Source organism: Platalea leucorodia, assembly GCF_965183815.1.
Source record: "Platalea leucorodia genome assembly, chromosome: 5".
Classification (NCBI taxonomy): domain Eukaryota; kingdom Metazoa; phylum Chordata; class Aves; order Pelecaniformes; family Threskiornithidae; genus Platalea; species Platalea leucorodia.
Window position 1 is genome coordinate 35,834,280 of NC_138827.1, and position 16,671 is coordinate 35,850,950.

Sequence of the window (16,671 nt, forward strand, 5' to 3'; positions counted from 1 at the left end):
GGTGACACATTTGAGGTCTCCATCATTTCTTCCCTTCTTCTGTTGTCAAAATTAGAAATTTTGATGTGGCTCATGGCCAAGTATGAGATGGTAGCACGCAGCACTTCTCAGGTTTCTCTGCAAGAGGTGATTCGCTACTTTTTTAAGTAAATGGTTTGTGAATGGTTTGGAAAATACAACTTTATGGGATTACTCTTAGAAGTTTGTTTGTTGGTGGTGGCTTTTAGTGGAACCACAGCACTAGTGGTCTTCTGAAGCTCCTGACTGTCAGGCTGCTGGTAAGAAAACACTACTCTCTGATCACTGTAATATTAATTGTGCTTCAGAGAAAAGAAACAAAACTAGTAGTAATTTAAGAAGGGGTTATTTGAAAGAAGAAAAAGAAGAATGCTTACGTACAGCATGTTTTAAAACATGATTAAAAGCATGCATTATTGAAATGGTCTTTCGTAAAATGCATTATAGTGATGCTATGGTAAATTTTAATACTTGAGGATACGATGGAAGAAGAGGTATTTAAAAATACCTTTCTTTTGCTGTCTCTATATTTAGTCACAGGTTTTTCACATTTCTTTGCATGCTCATCTGATATATTTTATCCTAGATTACCTCATTGCTCCCAAGAAATCCCTTTTGGTAATATTGATAACCTAATATATGACAGATTTTGGTCATTATTATTTCATTTAGTGGTCATATGTATAGACCAAGAGGGAATCTGAATATTGATTCACTGAATGGCTAGTAACAATGATTTATGAGTCAAGGATTCAGTGCAGTGAGCCAAACACAGCAGAGATTACATCTTATGTGCCACCATTGATTTTGTTTCATATTTCACTGCACAATGATTAGGCCATGGTCTCACAGATGTTAACATGAGAACCATATTCCTCTCTAAGCAAAAGATATGCCACAAATTACACCCAGTGCTTTGCGTGTATATGTACATGCCTCCTGCTCCTGATTTTTTAAAAATGATAAATATTTTTCAGTTACTTTTTAAAGAGTTGGTATTCCTCTGGTAACAACAAAGGTTTTTGATAGAATTTTTAAAAATAATCAGAAGTGACTTTGCTGCCCATACAAGCTTGTTCTTGAAACTTGAACCATATAATTTGTATTGAATACAGACCACATATACTGATCTTAAATACAACTCGTAGAAAATGGGATGCTTTAAAATGGATGCTATAACAGCACCTTCATGAATCTTTTTGCTAATATTCCTTGGCACATGCCTAGAAAAGAAGTCTTCAGCGCAGTAGTTTCCAGGGGATTGGTACTACCAAACTGAGGTTTGTGCATGAATGCCAGATGCCAAGGCTGCAGCACAGGCATCCCCAACTGTGGTTTGGTTGCAGGTCCAGTGTATTTGGGCTATACAGCCCCCATTAACCCAGTTACAGCATGGGTAAAAATGCTGTAAATGCATGGGTAAAAATGTGTTCTTGTCTGCTCTTGCCTGAAATTTTATTTTATTTTGGAAGTTAGTAGCTTGTGGGTGTTTGGCTGGTAGCTCTATGTTGGTCTAATGAGGTTGTCTTACTTCAGTGTGTCAGCTGTGAAAGGCATATCTGAACTCATTTCCCTCCTTAAGCCCAGTGTTGAGTGGTCATAAAGCAGATCGGGTGCATTGAAATCCTTGCAGTCAGCTAGAGAAACACCACGTCGCCGCACAGGTACAGACATGCCTGACCACAGTCCCAGGACTTCATTGTTTGTTTTGTTTTTCAGTCTACTTCCACTTCAAACAAGTTCTCGGCTGTGAAAAACACTGGATGGGAGGAAAAAAAAAAAAGAGATCAGCTAAGTGGCATAACAGCTTTGAGAAATATGGGCCTTTGCAAAGCCTTGTCAAGGCTGTCAACAAACAGTTTACTGTCTTACAAGACTGCAGTGTCTTTGGTTGATGTTAGTCTAGTGATTTTTTTTTTCCAAGGGAAAGGAATGGTATCTTTTAATATAAATAGATTATTTTGAGGATTTCTCTTCTGTGAGAAGTTTGAAAAGCCTTTGAATTTTCTTCAACTGTTACAATTGCTTCTTTTGGTTTGTCATATGGTTCTTGCTGTTTTTTATAGCTATTCATTATTTTCTTGTTTATTTTTGATGTTCATAAAATCTGTCCTACGTAGGTTTGAAAATGAGAGCTATTTGTTTTGCAGTTTAATGAAGAGAATGGCAAACAGCCTCAGACTGTGCCTCTGGTGTCCAAAGCGATCAGCATATTTAACATGCTCAGCGTGACGCTAAGATATTACAGCTGATAACGGTTGTAATTGACTTACAGCATCCCTTTCCCTCCTCCCTTCTTTGGATGCTGGGGATTTATCTTTGAGACCCTGGGAAGATGTAGTGACACAGAGGGCAGAAGTGTTAAAAAGGTTTTACCTGCACTGTTTGAGTGGAGGTGGTCTGATGTAGCGGCACGATGTCGATTCAGGTGAAACACAGGGAATTTGCAATGAGGATTGAGTGACACCCCCCACCACCACCACCCCCTTGATTCTGAGCATTTAGCAAAGGCAAAAAGAGAAATTCAGACTTGGCAAAAGGAGAGTGCCTGGAGCCAAAAAAAGCCGTTCTTATTAGCGCTAGCAAGGTTTACTTTGCTGGCTTATTGAATGAAAACTCCCTAGAGTGTCCAGGCTTTATCCTGTGTTAACAAGAAGGGGCAAAGCTGGATGTCAGGAATGGAGCGCCGTGTAAAGTGTCTGTAAAACTCAAGAGTGAGGCCAAGCCGAACTGGAGTGCTGATGAGAAAGGAAAATGTTCATCTTTTCATCTTAAATCCTGTTTATTTTCTCTGTGAATGACTGCGGTAGACCACTGAGTTTCTGTGGACTGATGGACTAAATTGTAATGTTGCACTGTTAAAATAGTGTCAGTGCACTGTTTAGTGTCAATGTCTTGCATAGGTAGATTTGGTATTTTGAATGTTCTGCTGTACTGATGAGCTGGGAACCCAGGCTGGTGTGGGGTGGGCATTTCTGTGGTCGTTCTAAATTTAGGGTGCACGTTCATGGCACACTATTTCAGGCATTCCTCAGGCATGGATATGTCAGCTCAGAGCACAACGTGGCTGAAGGCATTGAAGTAATTTTTTTTGTTGCAAGATTGGATGACCTTGGTCAAGTCTTGTTCATACTGTATTATTCCCTTCCCTGATACTGTATTCCTACCATGCAACTTGGAAAGAGATTTTTTGGGGTTAGAAATCCAGTGTTCAAGGTGACAATTAATAGGGACTGTTGAATACAGAATTGAAGATAAGACTCTCTGGTACATTTTAAGCATTGAATTGCTTTTAATGGAAAGTCTTTGTTAACCAATTTTAGGCAGAGCAGAGATAGCATTTCCTTTCTTCTTGCAATATGCAACTTGTTTAATTGGAACAGATCAGGCATTGATTGTTTACCATAGGTAGTAGAAGGATGCTAAGTAAAGCAGCACGGGGTCTTGCTTGTCTTCATTTTTTTTTCTTGTAAGATCTCATAACTTTGAAGATTTTCTACAATCTGGTACTGTAGCACTAATGCAAAGGTATTGATGTAAGTCAATTTTTGAATAACCATATTGAAGACTTAGGAATAACTCATTGAATGCATCTGAAGATACGTTCAATGTTGAAAACCAGAGCTGGGTCTCGTTGCCGATGTGTATAAAACTGTAGCCCTTGGATCATAAACAGTATTAGTCTCATTCTAGTATTTTACTAATGTGGCTTAGACAGTTTTACTAATCACGCTGCACTAATTAAATTCTTATGTTACAGATGATAGGAAGTTTAACTGTTTTTTTTTTTTTTTTTTTAAATTGGGAAAGCCTCAGGATGGGAAGGCACGTGGACACATGATTTCTCAGGAGACTAAGTAATCTATTATATTGTATGAATATATATCTACTCACCCTTGCCTCCTCTTCCCCCTCCTTTCCTCTGCAGAGTTTCTCACATATATTACAGAATTACTTAGTTTCATAAACTGGGTTATGAAAGGCAGTGGGGGTGCTGCATGTGTGGCAAGGTAGGTCATACAGGATTTATAAGAAGGATTGCCTGGGTTCTGCTAGTTCCTCGGTGCGTACGAGCTGTGCAGCTATGGCTGATGTTCCTTACCTCTTTGTGCCTCATTGCCGGTAAAGCTAGTGTAATTTTTGCTTCTGTAATAGAGATGTTAAAGCTTGACTGAGGTTGCAAGTGCTTTGTGGTGTTTCTAAGATGATTTGGAAAATTAAGCACTATATTGTAAAATACGTGAGTGTTAATCTGAAAGACTTTCAGCTAAAGAAAAACATTCTTGCTTAGCTGGAAAGATCTCTGTGTTCCCCTCTGTCTTAATTGCCTGAAAAGCTGGATGGAACAGGAGGGAAAAGGCAGCTCTTGAGCATGCTGTGTTAGTTGTCTGGAAGCTCTTAAAAGACCCTTTTTTGGCTTTTGAAAATAAAACCTTGGGAAGGTTAAACAGAGTGGAGTCGGGATGCAGCAGTCCTTCAGAGGTCTTTCTCTTCAAAGATGAAAGTATTTCAAGGAGCATGCTTGGAGCAGCTTTCTCTTATCTCTGGGGTGCTCTTGAGCAATGTTGCAGGGAGAGGGATGGCCAACAGTGGCACGTATTCTGCAGCGGTCGTGTTCCGTCTGTAAGAAGTTTCAGAAATACAGAAGAACAAGGAAGCTAGGCAGGGTCACTAAGATACTCGGGACTTGGAGCACAGCTTATGAATACAGTATGAAGAGATGCCCAATACCTTTGCAGGGTACAGGTTTGAACATTAACATTTCCAATACTGATCTAGTCTCCTTTAACAGCACATATATGAAGAAACTTAACAAGGTGATCCGCTCTGTTTCCAGCAGAGGTTTGGTGTTTTTTTTCTGTCAGAGACTGCAGTATGGCCCAGAGGTAGGGATTTAAGTTACAACTGAAATTTTCTGGGCAGCTTTTATTGCACTCTGAAATTCAAGCAACCTTTTGCTCTAGGGAGTTTCTCTCTGCCCCACCCACAAGCCCAAGCAGTCAGTGATCCAGAGAAAAGGTTTATTAAGGTCTGAGGGGAAATAAGTTATTTGCAGAGGACCATGGTCTCCTTTTTCTGTTTACAAAGAAGTAACTTAATACGCCTTTTCCTGGTCCTACTTGTTTGGTTTGGGATTTGTTGTTGTTGTGAGATGCCACTGACAGTCTCCGTATCGCTGATAGATGGATGGTCAGGACGGGGCTGACGGCAGTGTCTATAGCCAGAGTGCTTTCTGGCTCCAGCCTATGTCTGGGTACTTTTTTCAGGATTAGCTTTTGTTATGCTGATGAATAGTTGGTTCAGAACTGCACCATTCTTTTACTTGGAGCCACATAGAGTTTCTCAAATATATAGGTTGCATTAAAAATTGTTCGCTGTGAAGCTGTTATTTTTTATTTGAAAGAAAAGAAAGAAGCAAAACCAAACCCTATTGCATCAGTTTTCAAACACTGCTTAATTTTTTCTTGCTTTTTTAGAAAAACATGTGTTACTGATAATTTGGTAGGGGCTGGTTAGTTTATTTTGAATTCTTTTTGCAGCAGCACACTGAGTTAAATTCTATGTCTGTAGGCTACAGCAATCTAAAGAGAACAATACATAGCACAAAGTGCTTAAATTGTCCTTAAAATATTTTGCATTTATTCTTAGTTGAATAGTTTGCGCTGGTTTTGGTATCACAAAAACATCAATATCCTTTCAGAAGCTGTGGTTCCTTATTAAAATAGTTAAAATAAGTCAGTTCACAAGGTCAGGAACACTTACTCGATTTTTTTTTTTTTTTTTTTTTTTAAAAAAGTCTCTGCCATAAATTTTGTAGCTATTTCCTAGAGAGATGTTGAGTACTGCAACTGGTGCTGTGATTATTGTTTTTGTTTTTAACACAACGCTCCCTCCCCCTCCAATTTAAAAAAAGCCCACAAGGAAGCACTGAGTTTAGGGACGATAAAGCACAGGTATGTCACTATCCACTTGAAGGTGAAGGAAGATGTCTCAAAATCTGGGTGTGCAGTGATATGTTATGGAAATAACAATAAAACTTGAGTCTGGGGAAGTCAAAAACTTCTGGACAGACTGGGAGCAATCAGAAGGCTGACTTAATTTCACTTTTAGCCATTATTGTTCCTCATCTATTCTCTTGGATTATTCTGATTGCTTACTGAAATTATGCTGATTAGTCTGCAGTGTCTGTGAAATAGTTTTATGATTTTTCCTTTGGGTGCTACAGGTAAAAAATTAATCCAAGCTCTTCCCAAGCTTTTAGCTGAACTATCTCCAGGGGTTTTTTTGGATATATCATTGTGGCAATTTTTTCTTCTTTGCTCAGCAGGAGCTCCTTTGCAATTGTAATTTCTGCTGAATGCAGTGCATTCTTTGTGGATTTTTAGATTTTTTTTTTTTCTTTTTAGTCGCAAAACACTCATAGCCCAGTGTGAAAGATCTAGAGATACAATATGACTGTCTCTTCATAACTGCTTCTGGGTTGTCCTGTAGCAGCTGGTGTATCACCATATAAATTGAGGGCGCATCTTTTACTCTAGGCACATGGGTCTGTGCCAGGGAGAGCCACGCTCTGGCTGTCCTGCACTGAAGCACTCTGTTTGCTATTGCATGCTCTTTGTTGAAATGTGTGCTGATAAAAGCGCCTGTGATTGAAGAGCACCTGTCTGTAGTTGGAAACTGGAAAAAGGATTTGGGTTTATGTATAAATAAACATAAAATCAGTCGGCCTCAGTTCTCTTTCATTTCCCTGTGTGAGAAATCACAAGCACGCTTGTGTTGTGTGACAGGGATGCCTGCACTGAAGTGGCATCATTCCTCTTAAAGAGGAGTCAAGTAAAGAAGCCTACTTGGCTATTTAATAATCTTCAATTCTGCCATGGTCACATTGCCTTCATTGAAAGCCAGAGAAATTGTTCCATAATGTTTTGTGTTAATTCCCGTCTTACTCTCCTTGGGGAAAAAAGTGAGTGTCAGTCTTGTTGCTGTCTGTGTGCTCAGGGAACAAACTTATCATTGATTAATATTAACATTGACTAATATAAAAGGAATTACACTTTCTACTTCTAAAAATGATCTGCAGTTCATAGAATTTCTTTATCTGGCATTGTGTGCTCTTCATCCTTTCCAGTTCTCCTTGCCAAAAGGGAAAATGTATTTTTAAAGCCCTCAACATGCTCCAGTACTCGTAACACTCATAAGTGGCCACTGGATCCTGCCACTTAAATTTTTACATAGTCATTGTTATATGTTTTTAAAGTAACGTTAGTTTCAGATGTCTCAGGAATACGACCATACAGTCCTGTCCATTGGTCTTGGAGAGACCAAGCCAATGTGGCACCAGACTCTTTGGATCTATAATTGCCGCAATGTTCAGAGAGTCATTCTTACAGGGTTGTTTCACATATCTGTAATATATAGAGCCAGCTTTGTAGTTAAAAATAATTTTTTTTTATATGGATGTTCATTTTTCTCCAGCTTCCCAAACTCTCATAGTCGGGGCTGAAGCGTGATCTAGCTTCGTACAATGAGATATGGAAGAATGTAGTTACTCAGTTGGCTGGTGAGAGAATTAAGTCATTAGTGAAAGGGAGCACTCTGCTGTCAAAATCTTCTATCACAGCAACTGCACTCTATCACCATAATTATATTTTTCAAATGCAAATGATAGCTTTAAGAATTCTTCTTTTGGTACATCGTTTACAGGAGCAGTTCGGTTCATATTTCTCAGTTGGAGACAAATCTCGTCAGAGGCTAAGGACAGGAGAGTCTCATCCATTATGTTTACTTCCTTTTCTCTGAAGATGTTTGTTGGGTAGAAATACAGCAAACTGTAGAGTCATATGAAGAGGCTTCCTCACCAGAGTATTTTGTTGGCAAAGTTGCTGTTAGGGCTTCTGATCCGAGGAGAGCGACCTGTGTTGTAGCATGAAGGGAACACCGGAGCCATGGCAAGGAGGAGACTGCAGAGCCTTGCTGTTGAGCGGAGTTGCTCCGCTGTTCTCAGCAACTCCATGTTTCGAATCACTAAGAAAAATGGCAGCGCCCTAGATTTAATTTTGTTGTTGTTCTTTGAGGTAGAGAAATGCAGGTTGTGTCAGATTTGGTGAGTGGGAAAAGCTTAGCTTAATCATCTGCAAATCCAATTTCTTATATTCAAAGAAAATGTTCTCTTTTTTTTTTTGTCATATGTCTTAGTGCAAGTACATCAGTAACACTTGTACTTTTAACACGTATCGTTATTTGGCATTCTGTTTAATGATCACTGACCTTGAGAGATTACGTACCACAAGCCTGCCAAATTCCCAGCTACAGTACAGGTGTACTGTCAGTTTTTATTAAAAATTTCTGTCCTTATGTCAAGTAAAATTTGGTATTCCAAATTATTGGTGTTCAGCTATTGATGGATTTTTTTTCTCCTTTTCTTCCAAATCCTCTGCTTCTCCAGGTATGAAGATGAATAATGCAGACCACTGGTTTCGATGATGCTGGGCTTTTATAACTGGATTCATTAAGGAATACAAAGAAAATTCTTACAGGGATCAATAATGGTGTCTTCTGGCTGCAGAATGCAAAGTTTTTGGTTTCTGCTCATTATCAGCTTCCTGCAGTGTACTGAAGGTAAGCTTTAGTTTATTTTTTTTTTAACTTGAGTTTGCAGATGAATGGTCTGTACAATTAATTTCTGTGAGATGACTTGAAGTTTTAGGATGTCAAACTAAAATTATCTGTAGCATGTTCTAGGTTTAATTTATAAGATTCAAATTATTCTCATTTTTAATGAAAAAAGAAAATACATTTTTTGGTTTTGATACAGCGTGGTATGTTGAAACTGAAATGCAGTGCTCAGGCAACTGAAGCGACAGTATTAATATCCTTGATTGGAAGGTGCCTTATTTTTGGACTCTAATGTTTATTCTCTTTTTCATGTTCTCATTGTGCAACCATTTAGAAGCAACGTATAGACATGTTAAATGTGAGAAGCAATGTATAGATATGTTAAATGTGATATAAAATAACTAAACAGTGCAAATGAAATACCTGTTTTACTTTTCTAATTTGGCTGGCTGAAAATAAAATGGCAAACACTGCATTAAGATTAGAACTATGCAAGTTAAATTTCAGGAAATAAAACTCAAAGTGCATACAGGAATAGCATCTACTTAAAAATATTTTTGCTTTTTAAAAAAGGGGAAAAATACTTCATGCTATCAAATGTGGTGTTTAAAATAGCTCTTAAATTAGAGATGTGAAAAGATGTGAAAAAAATGCTTTTAAAAAAAGCTTTTTTTAAAAGTTGTATCATCTGTTCTTTATCTGTTTTTATTCTTAAACTCTATCTTGTCCAGTCTTAGTCTGTCTCCCCAGCTGTTCTTGTGGCCCTTTTAATTAGTAATAGAGAAACACAAATAAATGATCAGGAAAATATGGTTCATGAACTTTTAATTACAAATATTTTTATAGGACTTGAGGCTATTTCTGGGTGTAATAATTTTGATTGACTAGATTGCAGGTGAAAAGACTGGTTTAGTAATAAAGTAGCACCTCCATGGCTTCTTACATTATTCAGTAATTGGTATATAATATACAGGCTTCTGTGGTGCATCTGTGGCGTGATCTCACCATCTTTTAAAGCAGATACATACCTTACCCTGTCAACATTCTTCGAATTTTAAGGCTAAATTTTCAGAGATACTTCAGGAAAGCTGCTCTGCCTCCCCCTCTCTTCTTTCCCACATCTATATAAACAAAAAGGATCTAGTCCCCAAAAACGGCAAAATCCAAGATTAAAAATTTAAATATTGTATGCAGTCTTCCATGTTCACTGCGTAATTTCCGAAGCACTTATTCTAGGCTAAGACTCGCATCTTGTGTTGTACTGACTTTGCTAAAAGTCTTTGCTAAAAGCTTTGCTAAAATAGGTTATTAATATGTATGTGTGAACATACACATATAATCAGGGAGTGCATCCTAGGAGTCTTCATGAAGTTTTCTGAACATGGGGAAGTCTCATTTCACTTAAATAGCTTTCACAGTCAGTTTCTCCTCCCTCCCCTCTTTCTTCTTAAATACTGCCAGGATATATTAGAAAACTGGCATTTCCCACGGCACACTGCAGATCTTGGATGGTTTCATCATTGATGGGATTTCTGATTTGGTAGCTGCTGTACTGACTGCTCTCTTGGTGTCTGTTGAGGCTGTGGACTTGGGTATAATCTCACTTTTATAGGAAAGTAAGTGCCAACAGCTGGAAGGTAAAATGCTTTTCAGCCTCTTTCACAGGTAAGGAAGGAATTTGTCACTGGAATGACAAATCTTATGACTGGCTGGTAATAACTTTTGTTAATTATAAATGCACTTACATTGCAAAAGTGGTTGCACTAGTTGAAACCAGAGGTGTAGGAAGTAGAGGCATCTAGTTATGTTTTTTCTGAAGTTTTAAAATACTAAGGATTTTATTTGTTATTGTAATTGTTTCAAATCCCTGTACCTGGTACATTTTACAAAGATTCACAAGAGTACTTGCAGTTTAGTGCTATGTGGTGGTTGAAGACATTTGGAAACATAAAGGAAAATCGGGCAAACAATTTATTTTCTCTGGTTTGGTTACAGTAGCAAACAGCATGCTGCAAAGAGTGTTTTATCTGCTGAGTTTGGAAAGGAAAAAGTCAACTGAGAACTTCTGCAGATTGAATTTTTGCCATTTGCAGAAAGCCAATTTTCATTGTCATCTGTAATATTTCAAGTTCATTTTGTTCTGTCCCTGTTTTTCTTGCTTTTAGTAGCCAGTAGCAATCTTTTGATGCTTCAGTTGTGAATTTACCTTTTTAAAGTCTATACAAGAGCTGCTTTTTCAGCTAAAAGAAACAGGGAAGGAAATTGGGAGCAGATAACAGAATCATACCAAATTAATTGTAAATTCTTAAAATAAATGAAATATTGTGGCTCTGGATACTGGAAATGAATATTAATATAGAGTTGGCTTCCAGCCACAGAAGCAAAATGAATACCGCATTATTACACTTTCTCACAAGATTACATTGCCTTCTGCTTCAGTAATAAGAGATGCCAAGTGTAACGTGCTTTAGTAGCACTTCATGCCTGGAAGTATGAACATGAACAAAGGTTAAAATAAGAGCATCTAACTTTTGCTAGAAATAAGAAAATCTTTAATTCTTTTGCTTGGAACTTAAGGTTTTTTTATAGAAGTCTTATGTGTATATGCAGGTTGTTGCAGTTGGTGGGGGAGATGAAACCTGGCTGAATTCCCTGCTGTTATATTTCAATGTTTCTGTACAGTTAAACAGAGAGAGAGGGGGAGAAAAAGATCCTGGGTGTGGACAAGTGACTCATTTTTTCATATAATGAAACATTTTCCAATCAAGATAAAGACTTCATTACTCTCACAGTGCCTTAACTTTAACTCACCAGGGAATTAGCAAGTAGGCACAGAAGGCTGCAATTTTATTGTAGTGTCGCCTATCCAAATAGGAATCATATCTTCAGATTAGAAGGTCTTAGTTTTGCTTTGTTTTTCCTGGCTAGGGCAGTCCAGGTGGGGATGCTTTTGAAGCAGTCCGTTCCTTCAGGTAAAATGAACCTGGAACGGACAAGTGCTGGCAGCTGGAGCGAAAACCGCACCGAGTTATTATACACTGCTGGTACATTGATCAACAACAGGTCAATATTGTTGCGTAGAGGCTTGAAAAACATTGTTATTACCATCAACAGCAAGCGTTGCAGCCCTAAATAAGGAAAATATGAGAGGCAGGGAAATGGAATGAAAAGCTGAAGTCATGAGCTTGAATATTAATGTCATTTTGGAAGGTATTTTTCTGTCCCCTTTTCTAGCATATTCTACTATAGGTCTGTCTTCAAAACTACAATTTTATTACAAAAGATGGACTGAAAGAACTACTTTGGAACGTAGTTTGAATGGGAGTTAGGCAGGTAGCTGTGGGAAGCCTGGCCTCGTACCATGGCTGATTCCCTGGGGGAGATGGGAGCTTCCACTGTGGCTGCGCCAGAGTCTGTCCCTGTCCCACACCATCCCAGCTCTCCGGTCTCACGGAAGGAGTGGGTTTGGGCTCCTGTCGGTCCCATGCAGTTGAGCCCCTCACCTTTACTTACCTGTTTCCTACGAACTGTAGGAAAGGAATTACTTCTGACACCACTTCCATCTTTTTTCTTTTTTTTTTTCCTTCCTAATTAGGTGAAATCATCCAACAAGTTAAAAATTATCTGAGAAAATACAGAAAGTCAGAGAGTGAGATCACACATGCCTTGTTTCCATAGCAAAGCAGAGTAAAAAGCTTATTATACATATTATTGGTTTCTCTTCAAGCAAGTTAAGACAGATACGCTAATATGCATATGAAAAAAAAATGTCAGAGCTAAACATTTTGATTAAGATTGGGTTTTGGACTGTACAAGTTTCGATATTTTAAGCTTTATCTTGCTTACTGAGTCCACCTTTTTGACTAGCTTTTGATGCCTTTTGTTTTTATTCTTCTGCTGCTTGAGAAGCACAAGTGCTTGGGAAGCACTGAAATAATTTTCTTTGCTTACATGTTATTTTAATCAAGGTTTAATACAATTTTAATTTATTTTATTATGAATTATTATCTATGGTTTGTCCAACAGAAGAAACATCATGCTTTCATTATCTATTTAATTCTGTTTTCCTAAACAGCATTGATGTTTTTTAAAAAAATCCAGTCTGTCTTTGCCTCTGAATGTACATTTTAATTAACGTTATGCTGACAAATATAAATTCCTGTAAATTCCACTTACAGCAGCCAAGGAGCCGAGTGTTAAATTGGAAGCAGTTTTAAGTGTATCCAATGTTAGTGTGTTTACTAAAGAAAAGACGTACTAAATTTAGATAATGTACATTGGGCCACTGCAAAGGTATTTGCTGTTTTAGTGTATTGCTTCAGATCTTCAGCCTCCTGACAAGCCACTCAGAGTGTCTAAGGCACATGGCACAGGTACTCAACAAACTGTAGAAGCAGGTTGGTTTTCCTACACATTTACTAGGAAGTATTAGTAGGATTTTGCGCAGGATAAAAATTCAAAAAATCTTGTGTCCTGGACTTGAGAAGAAATCAACTTCTGTTAATTAGCGGATTTAAGTTCTGCAAGGGGTGAAACCCATTACAGAGTCATGCAAGAGCAAATAGGAGCACTAATTTAATTTCTAGCTGGGGAATTTATCACAGTGCGAGCTTGTGAAGCACACAGTTTGTAGGCAACTACTTGGTTTAACAGAGGTCACAAAGCATCCATAAGCACACCCAGTGTACTAAGGCCAGCCAGTCATTGCACGCCCTTTGGAGGGTCTCTCTAATAAGCCTTCCAATACTATCTTAATTTTTATCATCTACACGTAATGTGTTTTACGATTCTTCAGCAAATGTTTTTCTTATTTGGTTAATGTGGATTATGCAGAAGAAGATATCTGTGTGAAGGGAGCAATTGGGTTTCTGCAGAAAGCAACCGCTGCACAGAGTCCTGTTTTCTTTCCTGGAAGAGCATGCCAATTTGCACTGGGATATTCTGGTGCATACTTATCTGGGACATCTCTTTTTCCTTTTCTGAGGGAGGTGTAGGCCCAATGTATCTTCTGAAAGGAAATTGATCTAAAGAGTGAGACCAAACTTCTTCTTAAAGAAGAATGTCTGTTAAACTTCTCAAGTGCATTTCCAGATAATAGAGACTGACAGACTGCCTGGTAAAGCCAGAGATTCTTTAATGTGCTGGCAGTGAATATCCTTTCATATATTCCCAGAGCAGTGAGGTCTGCAGGATCCTGTGCTGTAACATTACATTTTTGAAACCAAAGCAAAACCACCGCTAATTTAAAATGTAGAAGAACCATGTAGAAGAATGGATGAAGAACCATTTTAAATACCCTACTAACATCTATATGAGAATTTGCTAGGAAATGTTCATGTAAGGATCTTATAATTTAAGCAAAAAAAAAAAGTATAAGTGTGTAATTACTATGAGATGAAGAATAGTATTACTATTTTAATATGCTGTCTTCTTCCTCAGTTACTTAAAAACATTCTCCTTTGTGAAGGAGAGATTTTGCATCTTCTTGAGCTCTGTATTCAGAAGAAGAGCCCTGTAATGTGTAAAACTGTAGAAATGCAATGTGTTGTGCTAAGGGCAGATGTTATACTTTCAGAGCCCTCTAAGCTATTACTTCAGTTTACCATCTTTCGTTGCTGTAACCTTGGTGGGTCTCGGTGGAGGAGCTGAGCCATGCAGCTGCCCACTGCAATGAGAGGGGATTGACTTAACCTTCAGCTATCCTGCACTGACACCATTGCCTAAGGGGCTTTTCTTTTATTAAATATAAATCTGGGTATATTTTAGATCAGTTTATTACGGTACGGTACCTTTCCAGGAACACAGTTTGGGCATATATGCCTTTTAAAAAAGGAGTAGGCTTCATTAATACTCTGTTACTAAATATGAAAAAATATATCATTTATTTTTATTAACACTTTTATTTTTAAAAGTATTTAATTTCATTTCTGGTTTATGTCAAATGGAAGAATACTGTTTGTCTTAGTAAGAAGGTTTTTTATATAGCTTTAACAACATTGTCTTTCTTTATAATGTACTTTTAGGCCATAGTGTAAAATAGAGGTGTAACTGCCTGAAGCATCTGATATTAGTGAATGCCTCAGCACTGTCGTTCTTATTACATTTAGTGTCCTTATGATCAGATTATAAAAATTATAATAAAAGATAATGATTTTAGATTTAATATTCGTTGCCAAGTTCTACAAGCACATAATGGATTTTATACTTGCAAGTAGATCCATGGATGTTCATGGTCTACCTCTGTGAGTAAATGGTACAGAAAAGTAATACATTTTATGCTAGTTGTGTATTGTATGGATGTCTTAATAGCAACAAGTGTATGTAGGATGAAAGCACTACAGAAAAAGGACTTACGCAAACAGCTCTAACACATGTTTCATATGTGTGCCCGCTTCTGTGTTTGTGATGGTGTTCTAGGTTGTGTTATGTGAGGAAGAGGAGAGACAGCCATTCACAGGGAGAAGTTCTTGGCTTGTTGTCTGTCCGTACTTTCAACATAAAGGCACTTAATAGTGTAGAAACTCCCAACATGCTGTTATGCAGTTGTATATATTTATACAGTAACCTTCATGGAACAGACACTTAAAAATTGACTGGCCTTTTACAGTGGTTAATTAGCATCATATTTACTCATCAACATTGGTTGGTTAGAAGAATATTTATAGTTGCTCCCTCTGATTATTTTTTTTTTTTATTATGACTTTGTACTTTGATAATATGGCTCTAAAGCAGCACTTCATTGTATTATAGGCTGTCCAAGTGTAAAATTAGAAGAAAGGATGATAAGGAAATAAAACACACACATATATAGTAAAGGTTCATGCATAATTTTGTTATACTTCCAATTTTACATGGTATTTATTATGTGCCTGTGTTGGTAAAACCATACTGCAGGTTTTTTATTTCTAATTGCTTCAAATTTGATAAAATTTCATTTTGTCAAAGCTGGATCAGCTCTAGTTTGACTCATTTCTATAGATAGTACTAGTTTATCCATTGATGGTTTGTTTGGATTGACATTTCAAATGAGGCCCATGAACGCAGGATATTTTGCCAATCATTGTTCACTTTTTTCAGGAATACTAAATTTTTTACATTTTTAACACAGGATAAATTTTGTATGGGTGATTCTGTAAATGAGCCACACCTCAAATCCAAAGACATTGTATGGTAAATTGAATATGCAGTTCTTTCTGATAGATAGGAGCTGAAAAAAATCCTTTTGCTTGAAGGTGTCCCAAATTCATGCCCTTCCAGAAAGAGTCTTGCACTACTCCACTGGCTTTCAAAACCCAATTGTGCTAAAGGTCTTCGTGTTTCTGTGATCTTTATCTCCTGGCTTTCTTTGAAGTGTAAAGAAATAGAGTTGTATGAATGTTAGCTCAGTTTGTGGGTCCTGCTTTCAGTCAGGGAGACAATTCATCCATGTCCTGGTGATATTAAGGCAACCCGTGTAAACATAAGCGAGTGTGTTGGCAATGATAGGGGAGATTCCCTGGTTGCTCCTCCTGAGCTTGGACCACTCCAGGTGGTTGGGAATGTTTCATTCTTTTTGTTTTCTTGATTTATACTAGTATAATAATCACTGATGTTTTCTCGGTGTATAAAATGTGTGTGGGGGAGACTAGTTGGAAAGCAAAATGAATTTTTTTTCATCTGTTGCCTGAGCAACACATACATGTGAGAAACCCAGGGGGACCACGTAACTTCCAGTTGTTGGATACAGCACTCAGTGAGTTTTATGAGGGATCTTGATGATGGAAGGAGAGCTGGCTTTTGTGTTCTCCCTTGTCAGGGATTTTGATGTCTCTCTCAGGAGTCAGGTAGTTTTGTTCTGTTCCAGCAGAAAGTAGAATTAATGCAAGGTGCTGTTTGAGCAATTTTCCTGTTAAATTTGAGCTCAGTAATTCATTCAGGAAACCTAAGAGGAAGTTGATGCTGAAACCAGATTCTCCTATCTGCTGCATTTGTAGTTGGAAAAGCAATGAGAAATGTTTGCTTTTTAAAGACTTCAGCGCTATTTCATATCACTTCTGT

General features: G+C 37.7%; 1 protein-coding gene across 1 annotated transcript in view; it reads left to right on the top strand.

Moving 5' to 3' along the window:
• The window catches only part of ADGRL2 (adhesion G protein-coupled receptor L2), a 181,310-nt gene that overhangs the window by 42,361 nt on the left and 122,278 nt on the right, over window positions 1–16,671 (top strand). The window contains exon 2 of the mRNA XM_082311488.1: window positions 8,465–8,637. Coding sequence (XP_082167614.1) covers window positions 8,565–8,637 — 73 coding nt within the window. The 5' untranslated portion in view covers window positions 8,465–8,564. The remainder of the gene's footprint in view (window positions 1–8,464; window positions 8,638–16,671) is intronic.